Below are 22,874 nucleotides of genomic sequence, written 5' to 3' on the forward strand. Positions count from 1 at the left end.
TTACAGTTATTCCTGTTAAGATGTGAAAAGACAATGAGCAACAAGCTGGAGAGAAATAAGACAGCTAGTTCTAGGTTCTTGTTTGAAGAGGATGTGTCTCTTGTAGCACAGTAATCCTTTTCTTCTTATCCAGAACATGCACTTCAAATGGAGTGAACTGGGTAAACAGAAGGACAGTTTCTCTTTAGTAATCCATGTACCCACTGTGGGATGAAAGTTAGCTCCATGAAGCTGATTTCCTTTCTTGCATATGTTCCAGTGCACGTATGGTGCTAATTATATCATTTGTAGATAAGACAGGAAGACAAGTTTATATAAAGCCTTATTTTCAAATGTCTTTTGAGTCTCTTTCATTGCTTATGGATTCAGGAACGTGGTTTTTCTTTTTGCCGTGTTGCTAATGTGTGTTTCTGCGGCATTCATGGCATTCTGTGAGGGATTGAGTGAGGTTACAAAAGTTGGAGAAAACACACTCAAACTTGTATAGAAACTGGAAAGAATGTCATATACACTTTGCATCTTGTGACTAGTGTCACATATTGCTAGGAGACTCAAAGGGACCTGCCTCTGTGGAATATCTGTGCTCAGATACTCTAGGAAGTATACTTGCCTGCTAGCCTTGGGAATGGTAGCCTCAGGATTTTGAAGAATGAGTTACCCTTCTTTCTGCCATTTTTTTTTTTTCAGGCAGAACACAGTGGAGGTCAGCAGAAGGCTAATTTCAGAAGTATTATAAGCCTTGCTCTCAACTTGTAAGGTCCAAAACCATTTAATTGTGCACCAAACCCCATTAGTGCCTACTTGTTTAGAGAGGTCTCTAATACTAAACTTGCATCCAGCTATTCTGTTTTCTTTTTTTTTTTATAGACTCTTCCTCTTGCTAATGATGAGTGGTGGTATAGGTATTTAAGGTACTTCCCAAGTTCCCTAAATCTTGACTTGTCAAGCTACTGACCGGTGCACTGAGGTGTTTATCTCAAAAGTAAAAAGCAGCTTACTTTTCAATACCATGTTTAAAAATTCCACTTTTTGCACTGCTTTTTTGAAAAGAACACACACAAAAAAAGCATGAGACCCAGTTCCCCAAAGAAAAATGAATTAGGTGAAGGTGAGTGGTAACTCTGAAATGTTATTTTAAAGTTTAGGAGATATTTTAAGAAACATATTCTCCTCTCTTTCAGTTGCTGAAACACCTCTTAAATGAGGATTATGTCAAGATGTATTCTAAGTGAATCCATGCCTTACCTCTTAAATTTAGGATTACAGCAGTCATGATTTTAGCAATCAAAATCTATTTGTATCCTTAAATGCTTGAAATGTTGATAACAAAGCAGTTACCAGTGGATCTTCAGAAATGTTCTATATTGAAAGTTATAAAATGGATTCTTTCAACAGGAGTATAGCAGCATTGACTTTAATCTCACTGGCTACATTAATGAACTTTCCCAATCCTCTCAATGCCATGCAGATCTTATGGATCAATATTATTATGGATGGACCTCCAGCTCAAAGGTAAATAATTATTTTAATCTTTGTTAGGGGTCATGTAGTCCTTTCGCAGCAAGATAAAGGTTTGCTAATAAACCCCCCCCCCCAAATGATAATGCATTTGAGAAATAAAAAGCAAACGTTTTATTTGAGTTACAGGATTTGTAATGTAGTTCTATGTTCGTTTCTTTGGTTTGCTTAGTATCTAGCAGTGGTTGGGGCAGTAGGGATACCTAAAGATCCGTGGATATGCCCATGAAACTTGCATGCAAAAGTCTGGCTTTCCTCTGGGCCCTTTCTCTGACCATCTTTAGTACAGGTGAGATGGTGGAGAGAGAGAGAGAGGGGAACCGGCAGTAGAATCCCTGGACTAAGCTGATCGAGGTGACAGAAATAGGGGATGCAATGCTGTAGATTCCTTTAATAAAACTGACATCTGGTAATTTTGATAGAATAGTTTTTGGACTCTGTGTACTGCAGTGTTAGAATATTGGCTGTTACTAATGTTTATAACTCAGTGCTTTGAAGGTGAGAATAGCAAGTGTGTGTTTGGATGATTCCTAGTCTGTGAAAAGAGGCTAGAAATCATTTTTTCAACTCATAAGATCTAGCTCTTAAATCAGAATCAAGGAATTATTTTGTGATGATAAAAATCTAAGATTTTTTTCATTTTAAGTCTTGGAGTGGAGCCTGTGGATAAAGACGTTATTCAGAAGCCTCCAAGAAATTTGAAGGACAGCATTTTGACAAAAAATTTGATTGTTAAAATACTGGTTTCATCAATAATTATTGTGTGTGGAACGTTGTTTGTCTTCTGGAGAGAGGTATGACGTACAAAAGTTAGAGCAGTAACTTCTCTTAATTTTAATTTATACCAGCAGTTAGAATTCAGAATTTGTATGTAATGTAATATATGTATTACTTAAAAATGTATTCAGCTAGCAGATTAGAGAGGAAGAATTTCAAAGTAGTCTTTGAAATGAGGAAATACTTATTTTATAATCTACTTTAACATAGACTTTTCTAGTCTCAAATGTATTTGAGAAACCTTGGCTCATGGAAATCACTTGTTCAAATCTTCTAGCCAGACAGTTGTAAAACAGCCATTCAACTTTTTCTCAGTACAGAAAAAAAGTTACTGAACTTTCGGTAGTGCATCATAGAATTCTTGTATTCCATCTGTTTATGTGAATGTTTATAAAGAGTCATTGTAATTCCAAGATGCGACTGAACATCTTGTAAATTATAATCTTGTAATTCTTGCTGCTGGATTTATTAAAGTGGCTTGGGACAAATAGGGATTGTTTTTTTTTTCATGTGCTAGCTAGTAGAATTTAAGTTATTGTAATAAGTTTGTTCAGTTGTTGAGGATTTAAAACATGCTAAAGCAGTGTCATTTTCTCTTGTTTGCAGTTAAGAGACAATGTAATAACGCCTCGAGACACAACCATGACTTTCACCTGTTTTGTATTTTTTGATATGTTCAATGCTTTGAGTTCTAGATCTCAGGTAAGTGAGTCATACTGTCCATTTACACAGGCAGTATTTTTCTTCTAAGGAACATCTTGTTCTTTCAGTTTTGAATATTTTCTTGCATATTTAATTCACATGTGCTATTAAGCTTCAGAGTTTCACATATTAACTAAGTAGGATTTCTTAAATTACATATCAATGCTAGTTTCCTTAAGTTGTTCATATGATGCAGAACTGGTAGTAATGCTTCTGTCCTGATGGGAGCAAGGAAGACGAAACTTTTAATAAAAGAGGAAACTTTTAATAAAAGCAAAAGTGATGTATGGTTAGTATTGTTGTTTACATTTGGTTGTATTTCTCTTTCTTTCTGGAAAACTGTCAGTTCAGAATCTGTGCCAAAATATGAAATTTTTTGAAGGCCTTAACTATTTTGTTTTTGCAACTATAAAACCTATAACATAAAGGGAACATTTAAACTATTCTTTCTGTATTACATTTTTGTTTTAAGGGAGAAAGAATGCAGAATATTTTACTAGTTGGAGAAAAGTAAGATTGTTGATACACCTTACTGTATTTACTTTCATTGGCACTGTTGTCTGAGTCATGTCAAAGTCAACACAAACACTTTCTTGTAGAATGTATAGAGGACATTTCATGCATTGTACTTGCAGAAAAGGGAGGCTGCTGTGCAAGTCATTGTGAAGACAGATTTGCACTCTTTACCAAAGAGAAAATGAAATCAGCTTTATACAGAACTTATTCTGGGTTATCTTCAACAACTAGTATTTACAGTTTTTTAAAATGAGGATGAAAAGATTGTTGTTATGAATTATTTTCTCATGTAGGCAATTAATTAAGATTACACATACAATGTAATGTTGTTTATTTTATAGGCAAAATCTGTGTTTGAGATTGGACTTTGCAGTAATAAAATGTTTTGCTATGCGGTCCTTGGATCTATAATGGGACAGTTACTGGTCATTTACTTTCCTCCACTTCAGAAGGTTTTCCAAACAGAGAGCCTTAGTGTCTTGGGTAAGAACAGTTCCCCTTTAACACTGCACATTAAGGATTAATCTTTACATGCAAGGCTAATGGTTTTAAAGAGTATTTTGCAGCCATTTAGCCATGCAACAAATAAAAATGCTACTAACTTCTTTTTAAGAAAAATAATTCTTTTAGCTATTTTGGAGGAGAATCATGATGAAATACACATGTATACAAAAAATGAATCAATACTGTCTAAGATTTCTTAGGTGTTTTATGTTGGGGATTTTTACTGTAACTTTTGATACAGGCAAAAATGGATGAACAATTTTTCTATAAATATAGATACCTATAGCTATAAATCTCAACCCTTTATTAAATAATCAACTCTTTTTATAGATTAAAAAGATAGGATTTTAAGAGGCTATAGATACATTGCTGCTACTATTGTTTAATGCTAATGGCCTCATTAAGCCTCTGTATGATTATTACCACTGCAGTTTTCTGGACATAAAAATAAATGATTGCCATAAAATGCATGTTATTACATAATTCTTTTTTATTGTAGTGTCATTTCTGAGAATCTCAATATTGTTTCAGCATAAGATCTAATTACCTTGCTTAGAAGAATGGTCTTTGTTTTCATGGATGTTAATAAAAATAGTAGGGTTATGAAATACTTTAAAAAGATGAAATCTCATACCTTTCCTCATGATTTGTGCATAAGTGATGCATGTTAATCTTCTGATCCTGCAAATATTCTTGCTTCATTTCTCCTGATTAGAAGGCAGCATAAAAGTCATGTAAGTCTTGTTCTTTTGTAAATCTTTCCTCAGCCTTAAAGAGCAAATTTTTAAAAATCAGGCTAATTATCTCTTCCAGATTTATTATTTCTTCTGGGACTCACTTCCTCTGTGTGCATAGTAACTGAAATCATAAAGAAGTTTGAAAGAAGCAAGGAAAAGATCCAAAAACGTGGAAGTTCTTCTTCGTCCACTTCATCTTTTCTTGATGTATGATGCATATTGCATTCTTTTGTTTGCAAACTTAGAGATTGCTGTCTGAAGATGTAGGAGAGCAAAACTATTCAGAGGATAAAGAAATCCTGAGGGCTTTTGACAAGTCCCTTTTTTTTTTTTCCACTGGCTAATGATGAACGTTCATGTTTCAAGACTGTTGAGAATTTAACTTCCAGGTGTGGGAGTAACAAATGAAATTATGCAACTTTGGTAACATTTTTCCTCAAATGTAAATTTACTTTTGAAATTGAATGGAATTTTGTGTGTGGGAGTTTAGTTTAAAGAAAGAACGGTCTACACCCTAGTCCCATTTTCTGCACTTAAAATATAACTGTGTAAAATCCTTCTCTTAGATATAAATATTTTAGTTTGTTTTTATTTAAAACGTACTATTTTATGGTGGTGGGACTTTGCTACTAATACAAGGATAAAAATTATTTCAGAGGCATTCCACTGGATTTAGTCTTGTCACAAGAGTGCCATATTTCAGCTACTGTATTTATTTACTTTATCCTGCAATGTGTAAGCAGCTCAAGTACTTTGTGCTACTTCTTTTTTTTTTTTTTTTTTTTTTTGTATCCTGAGTTTTTTGCACAGGATGTGACTGCTGTCAGATCACTGTTTTTTTTCTTTCTTTCTGTGATTGAAAAGCCTATACTGCAATTTGAAGTAAACGTTTGCTTTTCTTAAATACGTGTGGTGTCTTGATGTTTTAAAACTGGCATTTACACCAGATTGTCGTGCTTGTTTGGACATCTTTTCAGATACCAGCTTTGTTTCATGTCTTTTGCGTGTTTACTTTAGCTTACAAATGCTAGATCACTTGAGCAGTAATAAGCTGGGGTTATTGAAGTATCTTGTATACTGACTTAAAAAATGAATGCACTAATTCTCACTCTAATGGCACAAAATTCCATTCCTTTTTGATAGAAGCTTACATTTCTTTTTGCCTCTCCCTTCTTTCTTCCCAGTGACAAAACAGTTTACAGTTACAGTGTAACTTAAGTTTTAACTTGCAGGTTGACCTTTTGGTGGCTAAAAAAAACATAGTGGGGTCTTGATATGATACAAATAGTTTTAATATATGAGTAATGTCTGAATGCTCTGGTAGTCACTGATTAGATCACAAGGTCTTCCTCAACACAGACTTGCAGCTATTGCAAGAATATTTTAAAACTTACTAGTAAATTGTCTAGTATTCTTCAGATACCAGTAGAGACCAGTGGTGAAAACTGACAATGCATGTTGAAGAATCTTTTAAGCTAACTTGGCTTTTGGCAAACTATAGCTATTATACTTTTCACATAAGAATATCAACAGGAGGTTAGTAAGTCTTACTGGTAGGATTTGATTAATTTGTGCTCTGCAGTTGTCTTGGAGCCCCAGAAATCCAGATACATATAGAAGTTCAGATAAACACCAAAACACCTTGTTAGCTTTCAAATGTTATTTTCTGGTCTTTAAAGAAAATTTATGGCATACCACTTTCCTAGCAAAAGACTCAGTTTCTGAATAAGGTATGTCAGTCTAGAGAAGAAATAACATTTGAGACTCTGAAAAACAATTAATGCTGCCTTCTGAAAGGTGAATTTAATTGAATGGAATTCATTTTAAATACAGCAAATTAACTTTGCTCTTTTCCAGTGGAAGATGAAAAAACAACAGATCACTGTTTTAGCTCAATCTCATTACTTGTATCGTAGACCTACTGAACCCCATGATAGAATAATGCTTGGACCGGGTGTATATGAATTGAGATGTTGCTTTTCTGGTTTCATTCTTGACCACTATGCACCAAAGGGCAAGTCTGAGAGACTTTTTGGGCAATTGTGAATAAACAGTGAGATATTTTCACAAAAATTTTCAGGAGAATTTTGTGTCAGGTGAAAGTAAGCAACAGTCAAGAGTTCAGTTGTTTGTATGAAAGCATGAAATGGAGAATATCTCAATTTTAACAAAAAGTTACTTTTTTTCTTCAAAGAAGACAGAAAACCTGTGATGGCTCTAAAAATATAGTACATTTGTTTGATTTAAATTCTGAATGATAACCATAGGATCAGTAATTCTCTTCAGTATATAAGATCAGTACACAGCTCTGTACTGCCCAGAGTTATATTTCATTTTTAACAAAGAAGTGCTGAATTCTGCATGGAGATAACTTGTGTTATGGATGGAAATAACTTAACCATCTAGTCTGCAATCCCCAATACTCTCAAAATGCTGTGTGACTATAGCATCCTTTTTTGGCTGAAAGCAGAACATTTGAGTTATCTCAATTTTCAGAACTAGCTAATTCAAGATGCTGCTTCTCAACAAGTGTCAAGAATTAAGATTAGGTTCTTCAGTGCTTTGCCAGTAAGAGATGCAGAGGAAAATTAAGAAATCTCTCACAAATCACAAAAAGGACTCAAATATGTCTATATTTTTACATTGAGGATTTATACTAAATGGGGCAATTTCTGTTGGTAATAAAAATATAGCAAACAACAAGCCTGGCAAAATGTGAAATGAAACAATACACTGGTTCACAAAGGATCAAAGGAATGTTTTGTTTGATTAAGCATTTAAGTTTTCAGCACTAAAATCAATAACATATATTTAATCCTTTTCAACTTTTTTTAGAAAACATCTGATGGAAATGTGACTTTGCAGACCTCTAGTTAAAAATGTGTTACGAAATTCCAGTAACTTGCTATATTGTTGAGTGTGGGTACCATCTGCTGGTAGGTTAATAAATAAGTTTTATATTTGAAACGTTAAATGTTACCATCTTAAATTTTATCTCAGGAATAATTCCCCAGTAAATATAATTGATGTTCAAAATCTATTCATATCTTATTAAATAGATTATGGCAGGATTAACTCATTTTTATGGGATCAGAGACCATTCCTGTAGTTTATAACACCTAATGTGAATTGTTACTTCATATGGAAAACTATTCTTTCACAGCCTGTTGTGATGAACCTAAAAAGAATGTGTTTTTTTTTTTTGTTGTTGTTGTTTTTTAAAAAAAGAGTGCAGTACAAAGAACTATGTCTAAACACAGGGGAAAAAAAGTTTTCCTTTACAGATTATTGGCTTTTGGGGGTTTCCTCAAATTTAGGACTTCTGAGTTTTGAGCAAGAGTCAGCTTGTTAGTACTTCATTCATCTTCATTTTAACCCTGTTAAAACTTTTGAGTAAATGACAGGCAAATTGTCATGTTTCTTGCCCCTTTGACATCTGCACTACACTCTTGACTGCCTTATAAAACTTGCAGCACTCCAGAAAACTATTAGGCCTGATGTTTGAATTGTACTATTGAGGTTCTGAATCAAGATCATCACAGTTGTTAGGGACTAGTCCTCCATAAAAGATGCCCCCCCTTGGTTGGATTTCTTAAATCCACTGTGAAGTATCTTTCTTGCCTTGGTGGTGGATTATTTTCAGTAGTTTTTTAATGCATTTTTCCTCTGTGGGATTAAGTATCACATATCACTAAAACTCAGTGAGAGTGTCCTTTACTAGTCCTTATCACCTTCTTGTACAAGGCATTTTGTTTTTTACAACAGAAGCTTCCACACCACTTAACAGAATAAATATAGCTACACTATCCTTTGGGAAAGCAAACCTTTTGTCACTTGATAGTTTCTAGTATAAGACTGTTACATTAGTACAAATGCTTCCAGCTATACTGGGCAGAGGCATATATTGTCTTGGTTATTGCAGGTGCTTAATTTTATTTTTAATGTCAATTTTTGATAGTGCTGGATATGAAAACACTAAGTAACAGTGGCTGTTGACTGCAAGGCCAAGTAGCCTGGAGGGTACAAAGTTTTATCTGTGACCTGTTTCCTTCTCTCATCTCTGGAAGCAAATATCAAGCACTCTTCTGGTGGTACCAGAATTGCAGTGTTAAAGTACATTGATTAAATGAGGAGATGCAAGCATTGTAGGTACTGATGACCTCTTCTCTACCAAATGTGATGACTGAAACAAGAGTAAGAACATATACCTTTTAAGTAAGTCTTAGACTGTGGAAAAGGACTCAAGTTTGGCCACCTGCTAAGCCTGTTTAAGAGAAATGTTCTACTTCAAAGGCATTTTTATTAGTTTTCATTTAGTTTTCTTTATAGACCATTTTCACTTCTAGTTTAAGTGTGAGAAATACAGCTGAAAGTAAAGAAGACTGAAAACAGAACAAAATGATGCAGAAATCAAGTCTGAATTTGGTAAGGACCGGGCAAAACCTTATTAATTAAAGGTAGAAATAATGATTTTCTTAAGCATAAAAAATAGTAATTGATTCTCCAGGAGGAAAAAAACCCCAAAATTTAGCAGTTTTAAGTTTCCTACAAGAAAAACACAGGAAAAGACTATTTTTTAAAAAAAGTATTCATGTAAATTGACCAGTTTTGCTGAGAAGCTGGCTAGCATGAAATACTGAGATACGCTGATGAAGTAGCATTTTTTTTCTATAAAGTTTTTTCAGTGTTGCTATTATCATAGCAGGAGTTTGCCAAGTAATTTAAAGTTCAGACACAGAGGTAAGTTAAGAACAGGTCTGTAATTTTAATAGAGCCATCAGAGAAAGAAGATCAACTTGAATGACGACAGTTTAATGACTGAAGGTTGTACACAGTTACTCTGGCTACAGCAAGTTCACTATAGCTTACACAGAGCTACCATGTGATAGTGACCCCTTCCTGTCCTTATTTAAATACACCAAAAGGAAGAACAAAAAAAAAAAATCCTCCCTGCGTTCAGTACCTAACATACAGAAACTGACATATAGTCCATTTTCACTAGTTTGCTGTCCCTGAAAATGTAACCTGAAATGTCAAAGACTGATTCTATAATGTATTTGAACTTGTCAATTTTCATTGTAATCTCCTCTGTACTATAAATCATATAGCATAAACTTGTGTTTGAGGAACAGAGTTAATGATTAGATGGTCTCAGTGTTAGAAGTGTTTGAGGAGTTGGATGAATATCCAACAGTAAGCGTCCAAAGAGAAAGAAATTACTCTAAAGTAGTCCCCATCCGAAATGCCAAACTACTTTATTCTTGTATTTTCAAGCTGATTTTGATACCTATGAAAAAGGCGCTGTATAAAAGCTTTTTTAAAGAACCTGTTACCAAAAAAAACCAAACCTACAGAAAACGTAACTGTAGATACAGATGAATCAAGGACTTCTGTGAAAAAAGCCAAGCAAATTTAAATGCAGTCACATACGTACTTTTTACAGCTCTATGGCATTAAAAATTATTCCATGAATAATACTTTCAATCATCCACTTTGAGTGATGCAAATCTATTAACATCACATAAAGGTTGAGTTTCCAGTATAGCACATCTGCTGGCCTTTGTCTTACTACACGATTTCTTCTTTTTGCAGGATTCAGGTCTGGTCTTGGTCTTTTTCTGAAAGAAGTCTGGTGGTACAGTCGACTTCACTGTATTTAACAAATCCTGATAAAACTCAGTCATTTCTGGAGATAATACATTTTCTGCTGAAGGTGCTGATTTAAGCTCTTGACACAGTCTGTGCACAAGGGTCCCACTATAAAGCCTGCCCAAAGGAAGGGGAGAATCCTAATTTAGAATTCTAACTTGAGAGCAGATAATAAAGCACGCTGCTTGGAGAACAAACACATTTAAGCTACGTGCAATATTCAGTAGTGGACTTCAAAGGCATACCTACTCTACTCAGTATTTTTCTATATTTTCGTTATCTTTAAAGAAGAATCCAAGTGTAGCAACACTGGCTCAGGGAGTTTATGACCCAGAAAATAAACATGCGATGCATTTCATCAGGAGCCTATGTGGAAAGCAGATCTCTGAAATACACTTACCTGGTTAAGTCTGGCTCAGGGAGAGGAGAAGAGAGTAGCTGGTTGAGATAAAATCCCATCTGGAGACAGCACTGCCACTGGCAAAAAGAGTGTGCAGCCTCTAAATCAAAGTCTGTATTTTGCAATTTCTTTTCCTTCTTGCTGCCATCTTTAAAACATAAAACTGTGGGATCTAGATTATGGATAAATAAGTAATAAGTGAAACAAATTTTGCAGTGAACAATATGAATAGTATCTACAATCTCTAGAGTTTATAAAACTTGAACACTAATAGCTATATTTTAGGAAGCATAAGTAGTAATGTGTTGAAACTGAAATTTGAGACATTGAGTAAGAATTCAATCACCTATCCATGAGAATCTTGAACTGTTAAATCATTAGATAATTTGTTACACTAATCTGTGTGTGAGTGAATCAATTTGAGTGAATCAATTTGAAAAGAGAGTCCCATCTCATTCCAGCCTACTTGGAAAGCAAGTGGCAACCATGTCTATCCAGCTTTTATAGTCTAGAAACTGAAGAAAAAAACATAACCTTGGCATGCATAATCTCTGCAATCAAATCACGAATTCTTGAAGGAAATGCTAACATATGTTCTTACTTCTAAGAACTGTGAATATTACTGAAAGTACTAAGTACTCACAGAAAGTGTTTCACTTTCAAATTCTCTCAGTGCACTGGTAGATATAGGCTGCCTGCACAATAAATGCATTTTTAAGTATAGATGATTTTAGAGAAACTCTCCTGAAAGAAAAAAATCACCTATCAGAGAACATATAACTGGAATTATTTGCTTTTGATGCATGAATACATTAAATTTGCAAGATATATATATTTTTTGCATTTTTGAACCTTTTATACCTAAGCTAATCCTTCAGTCCTAAAAAAACACTTAGAAATGCAAGTCAGTATTTTACAAGACATAAAAGCACTTGTTTCACTTAGTGTTAAATTGTGAGGTAGCCCTGCTTCTCTGCTCTCTATCAATGCACAAAGCATGACACCTCAGGATATGGTGTAAATCAATGCTAATTCATGTGAATTTGGACAATTAATTAAGAACAGATGAGGAAGAAAACAAGAGCAAAGGTACAGATTTTCGTAGTAGTTGAACATCTAAAATTGTATTCTTTGGAGACATACCTGGATCATCTGTTGTGCTGTGCCATTCCCCAAATATTAGCATTAGAAGTAAAGCCTTTAACTGATGCAATTTCACTTTTGGTTCTGAACTACGTATCCAATAACAGGTTACAGCAACAGGGAGCTGTAAGTGACTCGGGACAGATTCCAGGATACTCATCTTCACTCCTAGAGTCTCCAGCAAAAGCATTAGACGGCATGACATGGGCACCTGTAAATAAACAAAAGTTTGGGAGTAGAAAAATAAAGGGAACAGACTTTATTTGCTGTGAGCAAGTTTTTGCTATTTCCAAAAATGCACACAGACTTGACCTAAGCTAGCCAATACTTCAGATTTTCCATAAAAATATGGTTTTGATAAATTGCACACTTACTCTGAACAGGATATACTTTTGAAATACTACTTAACCTTTAAAAACAATACAGCTATACTTCGGGGAGAAGGGTAACAGCAGATTTTCACAAGTGTCTGAGGTCAGTCAGATTTTAAGAGGTTTCACATTCCCCTACAAAATCAGGTGACTTAATTCACACACTTATCCAAAAAACTAACCTGCTTGGAAAAATCTAGTAACTATATTATAGTCATGTTGATATGACAAATGTATATGTATAATTTAATAACATGCCTTTTAGAAGTTACTTTTGAGTTGTATTAATTATGCCTATTTTTGGTATGTCGGGAACACACTCACCTGTAATAATGAAATCTTCCATGTGAAGCTTATATTTATTTTCACAAGTACGAACTTGTAGCACGTGTATAAAAAAAGGCTGTGTACCCTTTTTGTGCTATTTAACTTTTTTAAAAAATGTCAGTATAGTTTTAACCTTTGTTTGCAGGTAGATCTAGCATTTAGCAAAATAACAGCAGCCTGTTCGATTGCAGTTAGCCTGCTTTGTGAATCTGGATTAGTATGGTTTTGCCTATGGTTATGCAGCAAATCTATGGTAGAACATAAACTGAAATCAGTTTTGCCTGGAACAGTTTAACATTTTAAATGCAAGATAATCTCTCTTCTTGTAACCTTGTGTTGAATTGATAATTCCCATATACTTAATGGGAAGAGTTCTTAGAATAACAGAACTTGAAGATCAGTGAAATGCATACATACCAAGACCAAAGAAAGATGCCATTAATGTTTTTTAAAATTCAAAAACTTGACTTTTCAAACTATTAACTGTTTGTATGTTGTTTACCTGAACTAACAATAAACCCATGGATCCAAAGATCTGCATTCAAATCATTTTACATAGCTATCTCTAGTATTTAATGGTCATAGTAGTGACAGACTAGTATTCTGTATGAAATAGCTACCAGCAGGTGATAAAATTTTTCATCAGAATAATGTACCAATTACATACAGCACTGCCAACACAGCAAGTGCTACAGCTGATCTAAAAGCCAGAACAGATAGGACGCACATATAATACACAGTATTATATAAAGTTAAATATATAAAATTGCAAATGGTAAGCTAATGCTTACTAAGAACTGCTCATGGTAGAACTAACCTAGTGCACTTTTCCTTTCAAGTTGTTTTTCAGGTGCTATTCTGTCTGGCAAGTAGCAGCTTCTGTTAAGCCAGAAGCATATTCACTGCAGCAGACTACAGAACCGCTGGGCAGCTGGAAGGTTCATAGATGCAAATAATGGTGATTAAAAAGAACAGCTTCACAGTGTTGAAATGCACTTTTCTAAATTTCATGAAACTGTTCTTTCCTAAAATTATAAAAGCAAGGATTAGTTTAACAAACTACATAAGGATGAAAGATGGAGATATAAAGGAAAACTTAAGTAATGCTGAACGTATACGCTATTAACTTTCCCCATACACTCAGGAAAAAACAATGAAAATTATGTAGCTCTTAGGTATTACAGGACAAGCTCAGAAGCCTGTAAATACCTCTGTACTGAGTATATACTTAATGTGCGAGTCGTCAGTGAGACAGTTTAGTGTAGGTATCACATTTAAGGATCAGTTTGTCAGCAGGCATCCCCAGTATTTTTTTTTGTCACTCAGAAAATATTATTAACCATGGTCTGTTGTGACAACCATTTACCTCCATTAATTTGTCCAAAGGAAAATGATCATCACAAAAATCTGTGGGTAGACTTGCTGCTTGAACAAAAGTTTTTTTAAGTGTCTTTTGGATTCTGTCAAATTCACATACAACTGGCAGCTTGTTGATCTGCTTACTTGGAGAAGCAGCTTCAGTAGTATGAGGTATTTTCAGAAGTAGTCCATAGATAACTTGCCGAATAGGCAAAGCTGTGCTATGTGCGCTGGATCTCTGCATGTTCTCCACCTGAACATGAAGGAAGGTGCTTCTTAAAATTAGGGCATCACTGATAAATGGGGACAGCTCACCTTTTGCCAAAGCATCAAGTACCCACTGCGGTAAGTCCGATTTCGTGGCCGCCTGCGATTCGTACTTTCCATGCTGAAAAAAGTCCTCGAGATTCACGTCAGATGGCAGATAGCCCTCCATTGAAGTGTGCAGGAGCTCCCTTACTTCTTCTCGCTGGTGTTTCTTAAGATATTTCAGCACGTTTTCGATGGCCTCCGCTGGCTCAGCAAAACGGGAGAGCCAGTTCAGAAGTCCCTGAATGCGGGCATGTTTCCTCCCCCTCCAGCCACAGCATCCAGCTGGTAGCTGCACCTTGCTGAAGAAAATCTCGAGAGCGGGCAGATTCACGTAGTCGTTCCCATTCATGACGGCAAAGAGCGGCAGCAGAGTTTTGTTCAGCTGCCCGAAGTGGCTGCAGAACTTTTCGGAAGAAAAGCACCTGGCAGGAATATAGCAGCCCAGCGCATCGTCGCCGCTGCAAACGCTCTGCCACTGGAAGTGGCTCAGGGGGCAGTAACCGGCCCTCAGGTCGAAGATGCAGAAGTCGCTGTCCAGCGTGAGGACGGGGCAGCCCCAGCGGTTAGCGAGCGCGGCGATCTCGCGGTCCGCCTCGGCGAAGCACTGCGCCAGGGGCACGCCGAGCCGGCGCAGCGCCTGCACGAAGGCCTCGCGGGCCAGCAGCGGCAGCAGCCCCCCGCCGCCGCCGCCGCCGGGGCGGCAGAGCCCGTGCGCCGCCCGCAGGCGCTCGGCGGCGCGACCCCGCAGCGTGGCCAGCTTCCCGTCGGCGGCGTCGCGCCCGCCGTCCAGCACCACGCAGGGCGCGACGCCGCAGGCCCGCAGGCTGCCGAAGAAGGCGCCCACCGCCGCCGCGAAGGGCCCGTAGTCGCCGCCGCGGCGCACGTCGGCGCCGCAGGTGAAGAAGAGCCGGTGGTAGAGGCTGCTCCCGTCGATGACGAGCTTGGTGCGCCGCACCCGCAGGGCCGCCAGGAACCCGCCGTGCTCCTCCACGAAGCCCGTCAGCCCCGGGACGCCCATGATGGCGCCGCCAGCAACGGCCACCAACAACCCCACTTCCCCCCCGCCGCTTCCGGCCGTGCCGTCCAATCAAAACTTCTCCTGCGCTGGGGGGGGAGGGGCCGTGGCCACCGCGCATGCGCGGCGTCTCCTAGCAACGGAGGGGCCAACAGAGGCGGCGGGGTGCGGAGTGGACTTGTCGCCGCGCCGGGCGGGCTGGGAGCCCCGCGGGGCCGGCAGCCTCCACGCACGCACCCGTTTGGCCCCTCTCCTTTTTTTTTTTTTTTTTTGGCTCCAGAGGCCTTAGGCCGGACGAGGTAGGAGGCTGCGGGGGGAACGGCCGCCAGGCGGCCTCTGCCCTCTAGCCCGCTAGTAAGTAAGGGTGTCTGTGAGGTTGTCCCAGGAGGCCTGGGTTGCCTGGACGTGTCTGCGGTGCTGGTTAGCTTCTCTGGAGTGGAGAGGGACGAGGCTGGTTGAGTGTGTTTGGCGAGCTCCTTTGCTGCTGATGCCACAGGCAAAGCCTTTCTTACTTAATTCTTGCTCCAGTAGCAGGCAAAAGCTGAGCCAGCTGAGGCAATGCTACTTTAGACTTGGCCAGACTTATGAAGATATTTTAGAAAATAACTGTGGAGATAGTGTTCACCAGCTAGGCTTTTTAAGGGAAAAAAAAAAACAGGAGGAATATCCCTATTAATTTTTATTTCAGAAAGAGAAGAGATGTAGCATAAATAAATATTTGGAGATGTTTAAATGAGCATGCCTGTGAAGGCATGGGGGTTGGAGAAAGGATTCAATGAAGTAAATCTGAAGGAGATCTGGAGTTCAAATGTTGAAACTCTGGATTTTTTTCAGAAAGTGAAGGAGAAATGGTAACTGATGTACCATAGGGATTCTTAAGGAGTATTAAAAAAGGGGGAAGGGGAAGAGGCCTTAATGAGCAAAGAAAGGTTTGTTTTGGAAGTCAGAAGGTGTAGAAACGCATTAACTATTGTGGAGGAAAGCTGACGGTTATCTGAAGGAAATTAAAAGCAGTATCTTCCATTCTGATATAAACAGAGAAAGGCCCAGGGGAAGAAGTGGAGGCATGCAGTGCATTTGTAGTTGGAACTGTGAGAGCCTAAGCAATAACTTTATCTTTGCTTGCAATAGTAAGGAGGATGGTGACCTAACTCTAGCCAAGGAAGAAGGAAAAAAATAAAATTGAAAGCAGTGTAATTTTATTAGTCTGGCCTCAGCAGTGTGTAAGGCTGCAGAATGGGGTTTGACTGGAAAAAAAGGAAAATGAAGAACTACTGTTGGACTGAACAGGCAAGAATTTTTGAAGGGGAAGTTTTGTAACAGCTGATTTTTGTTTGCTTGTTTGTTTTGAGTAACCTGTAATCATCCTGAATTTTAATGAAGCAATTGATGTACTGCTGCTTGGAAAATATTTTTTCAATTGACGAAGGAGATTGGTACAAAAATTTCAAGGAAGGTTGGTCTGAAAGGCTTGAGTGAGGTGGGAAAGGCTACTGGTTCGTATACTTCTTCAAAAATCAACCAGTCCTGTAGCTGAGTCAGGCTCTGGTGTCTGTTGACTATCATAGGATATTTCTTTCCAAATGTGATGGCCTAGCAATCTACCCCTTGTACCTACCCTTAAAATCTGCCTGTGACACTGTGTTGCAGTCATTGGCTCCTGCCTATAGTACTACTTAGTGGTAGACACCGAAGCAGTTTGCCAGGTGATACTGTTACCCTTATTATAAGTAGCGGGGAATGGAAGCATATAGAATAGAAGACGGGAGACAGACTTGGAAATAAAGCACAGCAGTTAGTCTTGGTAGGCCACTCTAAAGTGTGATATTGTGGTGTAAAAAATTGTGGCACACTCCTAGGGGGTCAGGTAAATGTCTAAATTTCAAGGTGAGTAGCGGTAGTGACCATTATCTGGAAAGAAGTGACAGAGAGCTCAGCAATTTTTATAAGTCTAATTATTTCAAAAAGTTGTATGTTTTAAAACTGTTCTATCTGGAGGTTATGAAGGCATGTGCAAACATCCGTAAACATAGACTTCCTTGGAGAACAGTAAGTGAAAAATATGTAAACTTTCTAGAATTGTCAATGTAATATTTTATGGATTTTTTTTCTCATGGCAATCTCAACATGGTCCATTCATACTTTCTAAACAGAGTGCAAGTTAGAGAAGCATTAAGCTGTTTTCTAGCTGACATTTTTTTGTTTACCATTTGCATTTCAAAATTTTATCTCTGAAGGAGAATACAGAAACAGAATGTTGTGAGTCTGTCTTTGTTTAAAAAATGTATGTAATTTGTATCATTGTTAAGATGGCTGGTAGTAATTAAAATTTGGCTGTGCTTCATAATACAGTGACACTGCCAAGTCAAGCCCATTGTTGCAGTGTGCCAGCAGCTCAGCAGACAGATGTTAAAATAGGTTCACACACACACACACACACAGTATTATTGTTAGAAAATACAGAATCATAATCTTGATTTGGGCTCTGTAATTGTTAGTAAATGAAGACTATGACTTGTAGCCAGAAGTAATACAGATTTTAAAATCAAGCATTTTTCATTTTCCTTTCCCCAAACAACAAAAAATCATTTTGCGTGCTTGCTCTGACATTAAAATACCATGCTAAGCAGACACCGTGTGATGACCCTACATTGCCACTGGCAATATTGATAGTACTAAAAGTTGCACTGATTGTAGGATCTTGTAATATCTTTATTTGTTCCAAAGAATCCTTAAGCACAAATAACACATACAGCATCATAAAAAGGCAAGGTAATGAAAGCAATATTGGTTTTTCATGTGCAATGAAACTCCTACTCTTTGCCATTTGGAATGAGGAAGGTGAAGGAAACAAACTCATTCTAAAGCCATGTTCAATTACTGAAAGCTGTGGAAACACTAGAGGTTTACCTTTGTGGTCCCTTTCTTGCAGAATTAGGCCTTCAGTTAAACAAGAATTACAAATCAAAGCTGAGTTATTTTAAGATGGATTAAGAAAAATTACTGTAGCAAAGGAGAAGGGAAAGCAGAAGAAGTAGGGCTTACTGAAAGTCTTGCAGGCTTGCTGGTAGTCAGGAAGCGCTAATTTCAGCAGATACTAGTGGTGAATCACGCTGAAGTAATGAGGCCAGTACTGGAAAAAATGTATGAGGAAAAACAATTGGTGAAATCTGAGAGGCAAGTAAAAGAGCAGGAGAGAACAGCTTTGTAGCTATTGATGAAAATAAATTCAAATTATGGATGGAGATTATGCTTCAATATATACAGATATTGCTTGAGCTTGCTGCTGAAACAGATATTTTTGCTATCAGATACTTTGGTGGTGTGAAGATAGGATACAATTCTTTGTGCCATATCTGGGGGTACTGTAAGGTGAAATACAGGTGTAGTTGTCCCTGTTTTTGAAAAAAAAACTTTTAAATAAATGAGTGTATAAATGCCCATGGTTCATATCCCCCATCCTGTTCTTTCAATAAGTTTATTTAGTATTGATATACCACATCTGCATTATCTGGAGTTTCTTTTTCAAGTCTACTGTCCATAATTTAATAGATAATATTTCCATTTTAATTAGTGTTTCACTGTAAGTTAACCCCTTTAGCACTGTAGCAGAATTAGATGAGTGCTTTAGTAAGAGCAATACATTCAGTCAAATCCATTTTTTTTCTGTTTCATGTGCTTCCTGTGAAAGTCCTTGAAGAGCAAGAGAATTTGAAAGCTGTATTCTAGAGAAATTTTCATCATTTCTGTTGCACTGAACGATGCTGAAATTTCAAGAAACTGCTAAGCATGTCACTGTTGCCAGGTCTAATTCTGCTTGCTCAGATGCTGTATTTGCAAGAAGATACACAATTCAGAGGAAACTTGGCAATGGAAGTTTTGGAAGTGTTTATCTGGTTTCTGACAAGAAAGCAAAACAAGGAGAAGAATTGTAAGTAAGCACTTCACATACTTTAAATAAAAATGTTTGGACCTTGTTTTTTACATTGTGGATGTTTTCTTTGTACTAATTTATGTCTCGTTTCTCAATTTGATCTTAATCTGCAGGCTTAACAAACACACAATTTAACTTTAGTTATAGCCTTAAACAGGACCAGGCTTTATGCTGACTCACATTCCAGCTGAATCTATTTTTCTTTGATATATTTCATCAGATAAAAGTCTGCTGATGGTGCTTATATCTAAGTCCTTTTAATTTACTACGCAAGATAAAATGGAGGTAGTTAGAAAATCTATGAGCCACAGTGATGTACATCTCCAAAGCTGTGTAATAAGGAATTAAAACAGTAAAAATGTATCTGAATTACCCATTCCCCACTGTCATACATTGGTCAAGTTCCTAACATAAGGTATATGTTGTGAAAGGGACCCCTGTGCTGACTCGAAACAGAGGTAAATTTAATCACTGTCCTTATAAGAAGCAGAGCAAAGGTATATGCTGGCTTTCACAAATTTAATATTCTTTTTTTTTATTGGAGCCTTACAACTTTATAATTTGTAGACTATATAAAGATATAAAATGTAACATATCTTAAATGTAATATATACTATGTGTATACTATAATTATGTAATTTATAGCTAAAGGTTTTATAATTTATAATTAAACTTTGAGTTTTCTTGTGAACACTTATTAAAGTATTGAATGTTTGCCTTCCACTCCATGCTCATTCATCTTCATGATCATGACATTTTCGCTTTAAAATATGGAGAAAGAGAATTCCTAATCTAATTGAGTCCAACTAGTGCAGTATCTAGATCTGTAATGATCTGTCCAATTATACAGGCCTGTGAAAGCATTCAAACTTCAAAAGTGAGCATGAAAATGTCAGAATTTCTGAAAGTCTTTTAGTGGACTTTCCTCTTCATTTCAGCCATTTTCTTATTTACTCTAGGTAAGTTTGTTGTAGCAGCTGACAGGATGCTTTCAAGAATCAGTTCCATGCCACTGGGCCACAAAAGAAAGTCTGCTAAACTTAACCTTTTTTTTTTATTTATTTATTTTTTATGATTAAGTTGTATAAATGAAACATAAGAAGTAATTATTAAAGAAAGTCTTCCAGTAAGTGTATTCCTTTTGTTGTATCCCTGTTTGATAGCATTTTTTTTTAATTGACAACAAATATTGATTTTATGCTCGCCTGAATTTGGATGCGTCTCATCAGGTCAGTTTTGTGTGCCTCAGTTTTGACATTTATAACAAAGCATTCTTGACAATAATGCCTTAATAAATGTGTGGACAAGACATGGTTCTCTCAAGTATTTTCTTCTGTATCAACGTATATTTCTCAGCTCATTGAATCAGAGTTAGAGGCCAGTAAGCTTTTAGCTTTTTCTATTTTTTCCCGTGTCAGTGTATACAATTTTTTGATCTCTCTGAGACTTAGCTACAGTTCAGTACAAAAATTCCTTTAATGCAAAACTTTGATTAAAAATGGGAGAAAATATTTGGCATTTTCTTTTTATGTTAGTGTTATTTATCTTACAAATTAGAGGTAGAAACTACTTGAGCTGATAGGACTCTAAAGTCTCTAAGAATGAGTTCGATAATAGCAGGCTTCAGAAGAATACTGAAATGTGTATCTTCAGTTTTGATATTTTTGACTCTAGCTCAAGCTGCCAAACCTCCAAGATAATCAATATGTGTTTTGCCTTTAAGTAACTATCTCTGTTTTTGCTTTAGAATTTCCTTTAAGAAGTCTAATTTGTAGTGACTTCTTCTTGAAGAAGCATTCACTGCCTGCAGCATTTCATGCCTGTCTTTTAATTGAGGCTGCACGTGTCCCTTGCCATCCTCAGGACAGAGGCTGAGTATCAGTTGGCATATTCTTTTTCTTTTGTTTCATTAGCCTCTTCCTTGTGACTACAATATTTAACAAGCCGAAATGCTTTCATTGTAATGTTCTGTAGTTCCTCATTACACCACGTGGGGGTAATCGTATCACAGTTATTCACCTCCACCCCTTCTGAACTTGAAGGAGTTCACTGAATAGGAGTATTGAATAGTGGATTCCCCTAAATTTCTGCCATTTAGATGAAAAAAAAAAATGGCCCAGATGAACATGAAACCTCAAGCAGCATTTCAGGATAGAGGGTAGACAGTTTCTGTTTAATGATACTGATTCCATAAAGTGCTAAAATGTACTAAAAAGGCACATTATTAACACTATTTTCAAATAAGAAAAGAATCTGTTATGGAATTGTACTGCTTACTGCTTACTTTGGGAAAAAATAAGTATTTCCAAAAGAAATGAAAAAGTAAGTGATTACGCTTCTCACTCTTTAAAAAATCTTAATAGAGCTCTGAAAGCGTTTTGGAGGATGAAAGGAATTGAGCTATTTAGGCCCTGAATCGTCTCAACAGAATTAGAATTCTATTGTTATTGCTTCAGAGATGATCCAGAACATGTTGAGATAAATGTTAGATACAGCATGAATTCAGTCACAGATAGTTTCCAGCAAATCATCTATCCATCCCATATAATAGTCTAAAGCACTGTGAAAGAGCATAAAAATAAACCGTAAGAATACAAATTTCCAAGAAATTAAATCTTGAAGAATGATACAGAAGCTGTTCAAGAATTTATTTTTCAAATTTCTATTAGTGGAATGTCTACAGAATGAGTTAATCCAGAGACTAACAGTGCTTATCATATAATTTCATGTGTGGTCTGCCTAGCTTTTTTATGATTCTGAAAATAGTTTTTGGGCATGCCTTATACTTCTTTTTTATCCCTAAAGGATCCTAGATATTGTGAGGGAAGTATTACACACATAGTTGCTTCAGCTGTGAGGAAGAGTGTGATGATCTAGGGCACGCCTCAAGTCAACAGACTTATTTCATATAGAAACTAAGTCTGTCTACAGAGAGCTATTCAGGCCAGCAATACCTGCCTCCTATAGAAATGTGTGCCAGCTTCTTGCTTCTGTACTACTAAAATTTAATAAAACTTTTCAAGTATATTGTATTTTGGGAGGCTGCTAAAATTCCTGCTATTGAGTTGAAGTAGCTCAACATGTTTTCTGGTGAATTGTAATACTCACCTGGAATTTTACTAATATTAACAAATATACATGCCACAACAGCTTTAGGACTTTTTTAGATTTTTGGAAACATGTAGCTGTGTCTGTACCAAGTATACCAATATATCTTTTTTGATTATCAATATTTATTCCTTTTAATGATGATAATGGTGGTTATGGCTGGATAGAAGTGTCTTAAGTAGAAAAAGAGCCTCAGTCCCTTTGCTATATTAGTTTGGTGCAGAGCAACAGAGTGTAGACCCAAGAGCTTGGGCAGAATCATTCCTCCAGAGATGGAAGTGCTATGTGGATGTGGATTTGTTGCCTCTTCTGTGGATTCTTCTTTCTTGCCTGCAAAAGGGTCTTCCTGCTCCTGAGCTGGCTTTCTCTTTTGCTAGCAAACCACCCAGAGAGAAGCGTGGGTTGCTTCAGAGCTCATGTCAGCTGCTCTTCCTGGCTCTTGTTTAGCATCAGGCAGGAGAGTTAAGACAGACCTGCAGGGGAGCCAGAGCTGAACTGGCTT

At 37.0% G+C, this 22,874-nt stretch overlaps 3 protein-coding genes across 6 annotated transcripts in view; 2 read left to right on the top strand and 1 right to left on the bottom strand.

The window, feature by feature from the left end:
* ATP2C1 (ATPase secretory pathway Ca2+ transporting 1) overlaps positions 1–5,636 on the top strand; it is a 51,930-nt gene extending 46,294 nt beyond the window's left edge. For all 3 annotated transcript variants that reach the window (XM_062569409.1, XM_062569410.1, XM_062569411.1), the window contains 5 exons: positions 1,396–1,512; positions 2,165–2,312; positions 2,902–2,997; positions 3,855–3,996; positions 4,831–5,636. In XM_062569409.1, the coding sequence (XP_062425393.1) occupies positions 1,396–1,512; positions 2,165–2,312; positions 2,902–2,997; positions 3,855–3,996; positions 4,831–4,967 (640 nt within the window). In that variant the 3' untranslated portion in view covers positions 4,968–5,636. The remainder of the gene's footprint in view (positions 1–1,395; positions 1,513–2,164; positions 2,313–2,901; positions 2,998–3,854; positions 3,997–4,830) is intronic.
* Positions 5,637–9,545: 3,909 nt separating this feature from the next.
* ASTE1 (asteroid homolog 1) lies at positions 9,546–15,352 on the bottom strand. 2 transcript variants are annotated; one of them, XM_062569413.1, is made up of 4 exons: positions 14,011–15,352; positions 11,947–12,157; positions 10,804–10,966; positions 9,546–10,520 (listed from the first exon to the last, which is right to left on the bottom strand). In XM_062569413.1, the coding sequence occupies exons 1-4, from the start codon at positions 15,331–15,333 to the stop codon at positions 10,235–10,237; spliced, it is 1,983 nt and encodes a 660-aa protein (XP_062425397.1). In that variant the 5' UTR covers positions 15,334–15,352; the 3' UTR covers positions 9,546–10,234. The 2 variants fall into 2 exon arrangements, with proteins under 2 accessions (XP_062425397.1, XP_062425396.1); XM_062569412.1 differs by having other exon boundaries at positions 10,804–10,975.
* A 250-nt stretch (positions 15,353–15,602) lies between these two features.
* Positions 15,603–22,874, top strand: part of NEK11 (NIMA related kinase 11) — a 106,367-nt gene continuing 99,095 nt past the window's right edge. The window contains exons 1-2 of the mRNA XM_062567861.1: positions 15,603–15,629; positions 19,022–19,261. Of these exons, the coding sequence (XP_062423845.1) occupies positions 19,092–19,261 (170 nt within the window). The 5' untranslated portion in view covers positions 15,603–15,629; positions 19,022–19,091. The remainder of the gene's footprint in view (positions 15,630–19,021; positions 19,262–22,874) is intronic.

This window comes from Rhea pennata, chromosome 2, assembly GCF_028389875.1.
Source record: "Rhea pennata isolate bPtePen1 chromosome 2, bPtePen1.pri, whole genome shotgun sequence".
Taxonomy (NCBI): Eukaryota; Metazoa; Chordata; class Aves; order Rheiformes; family Rheidae; genus Rhea; species Rhea pennata.

Bases quoted from the DNA above. Each gene is read 5' to 3' on its own strand.
- ASTE1 (XM_062569412.1), bottom strand. From the start codon at position 15,333: ATGGGCGTCCCGGGGCTGACGGGCTTCGTGGAGGAGCACGGCGGGTTC. The intron at 12,158-14,010 runs GTAAATGGTTGT...GTTTATTTACAG, and splicing joins CTTTGGACAAATTAATGGAG to GTGCCCATGTCATGCCGTCT. The intron at 10,521-10,803 runs GTAAGTGTATTT...TCCTTTGGGCAG, and splicing joins CCTGAGCCAGACTTAACCAG to GCTTTATAGTGGGACCCTTG.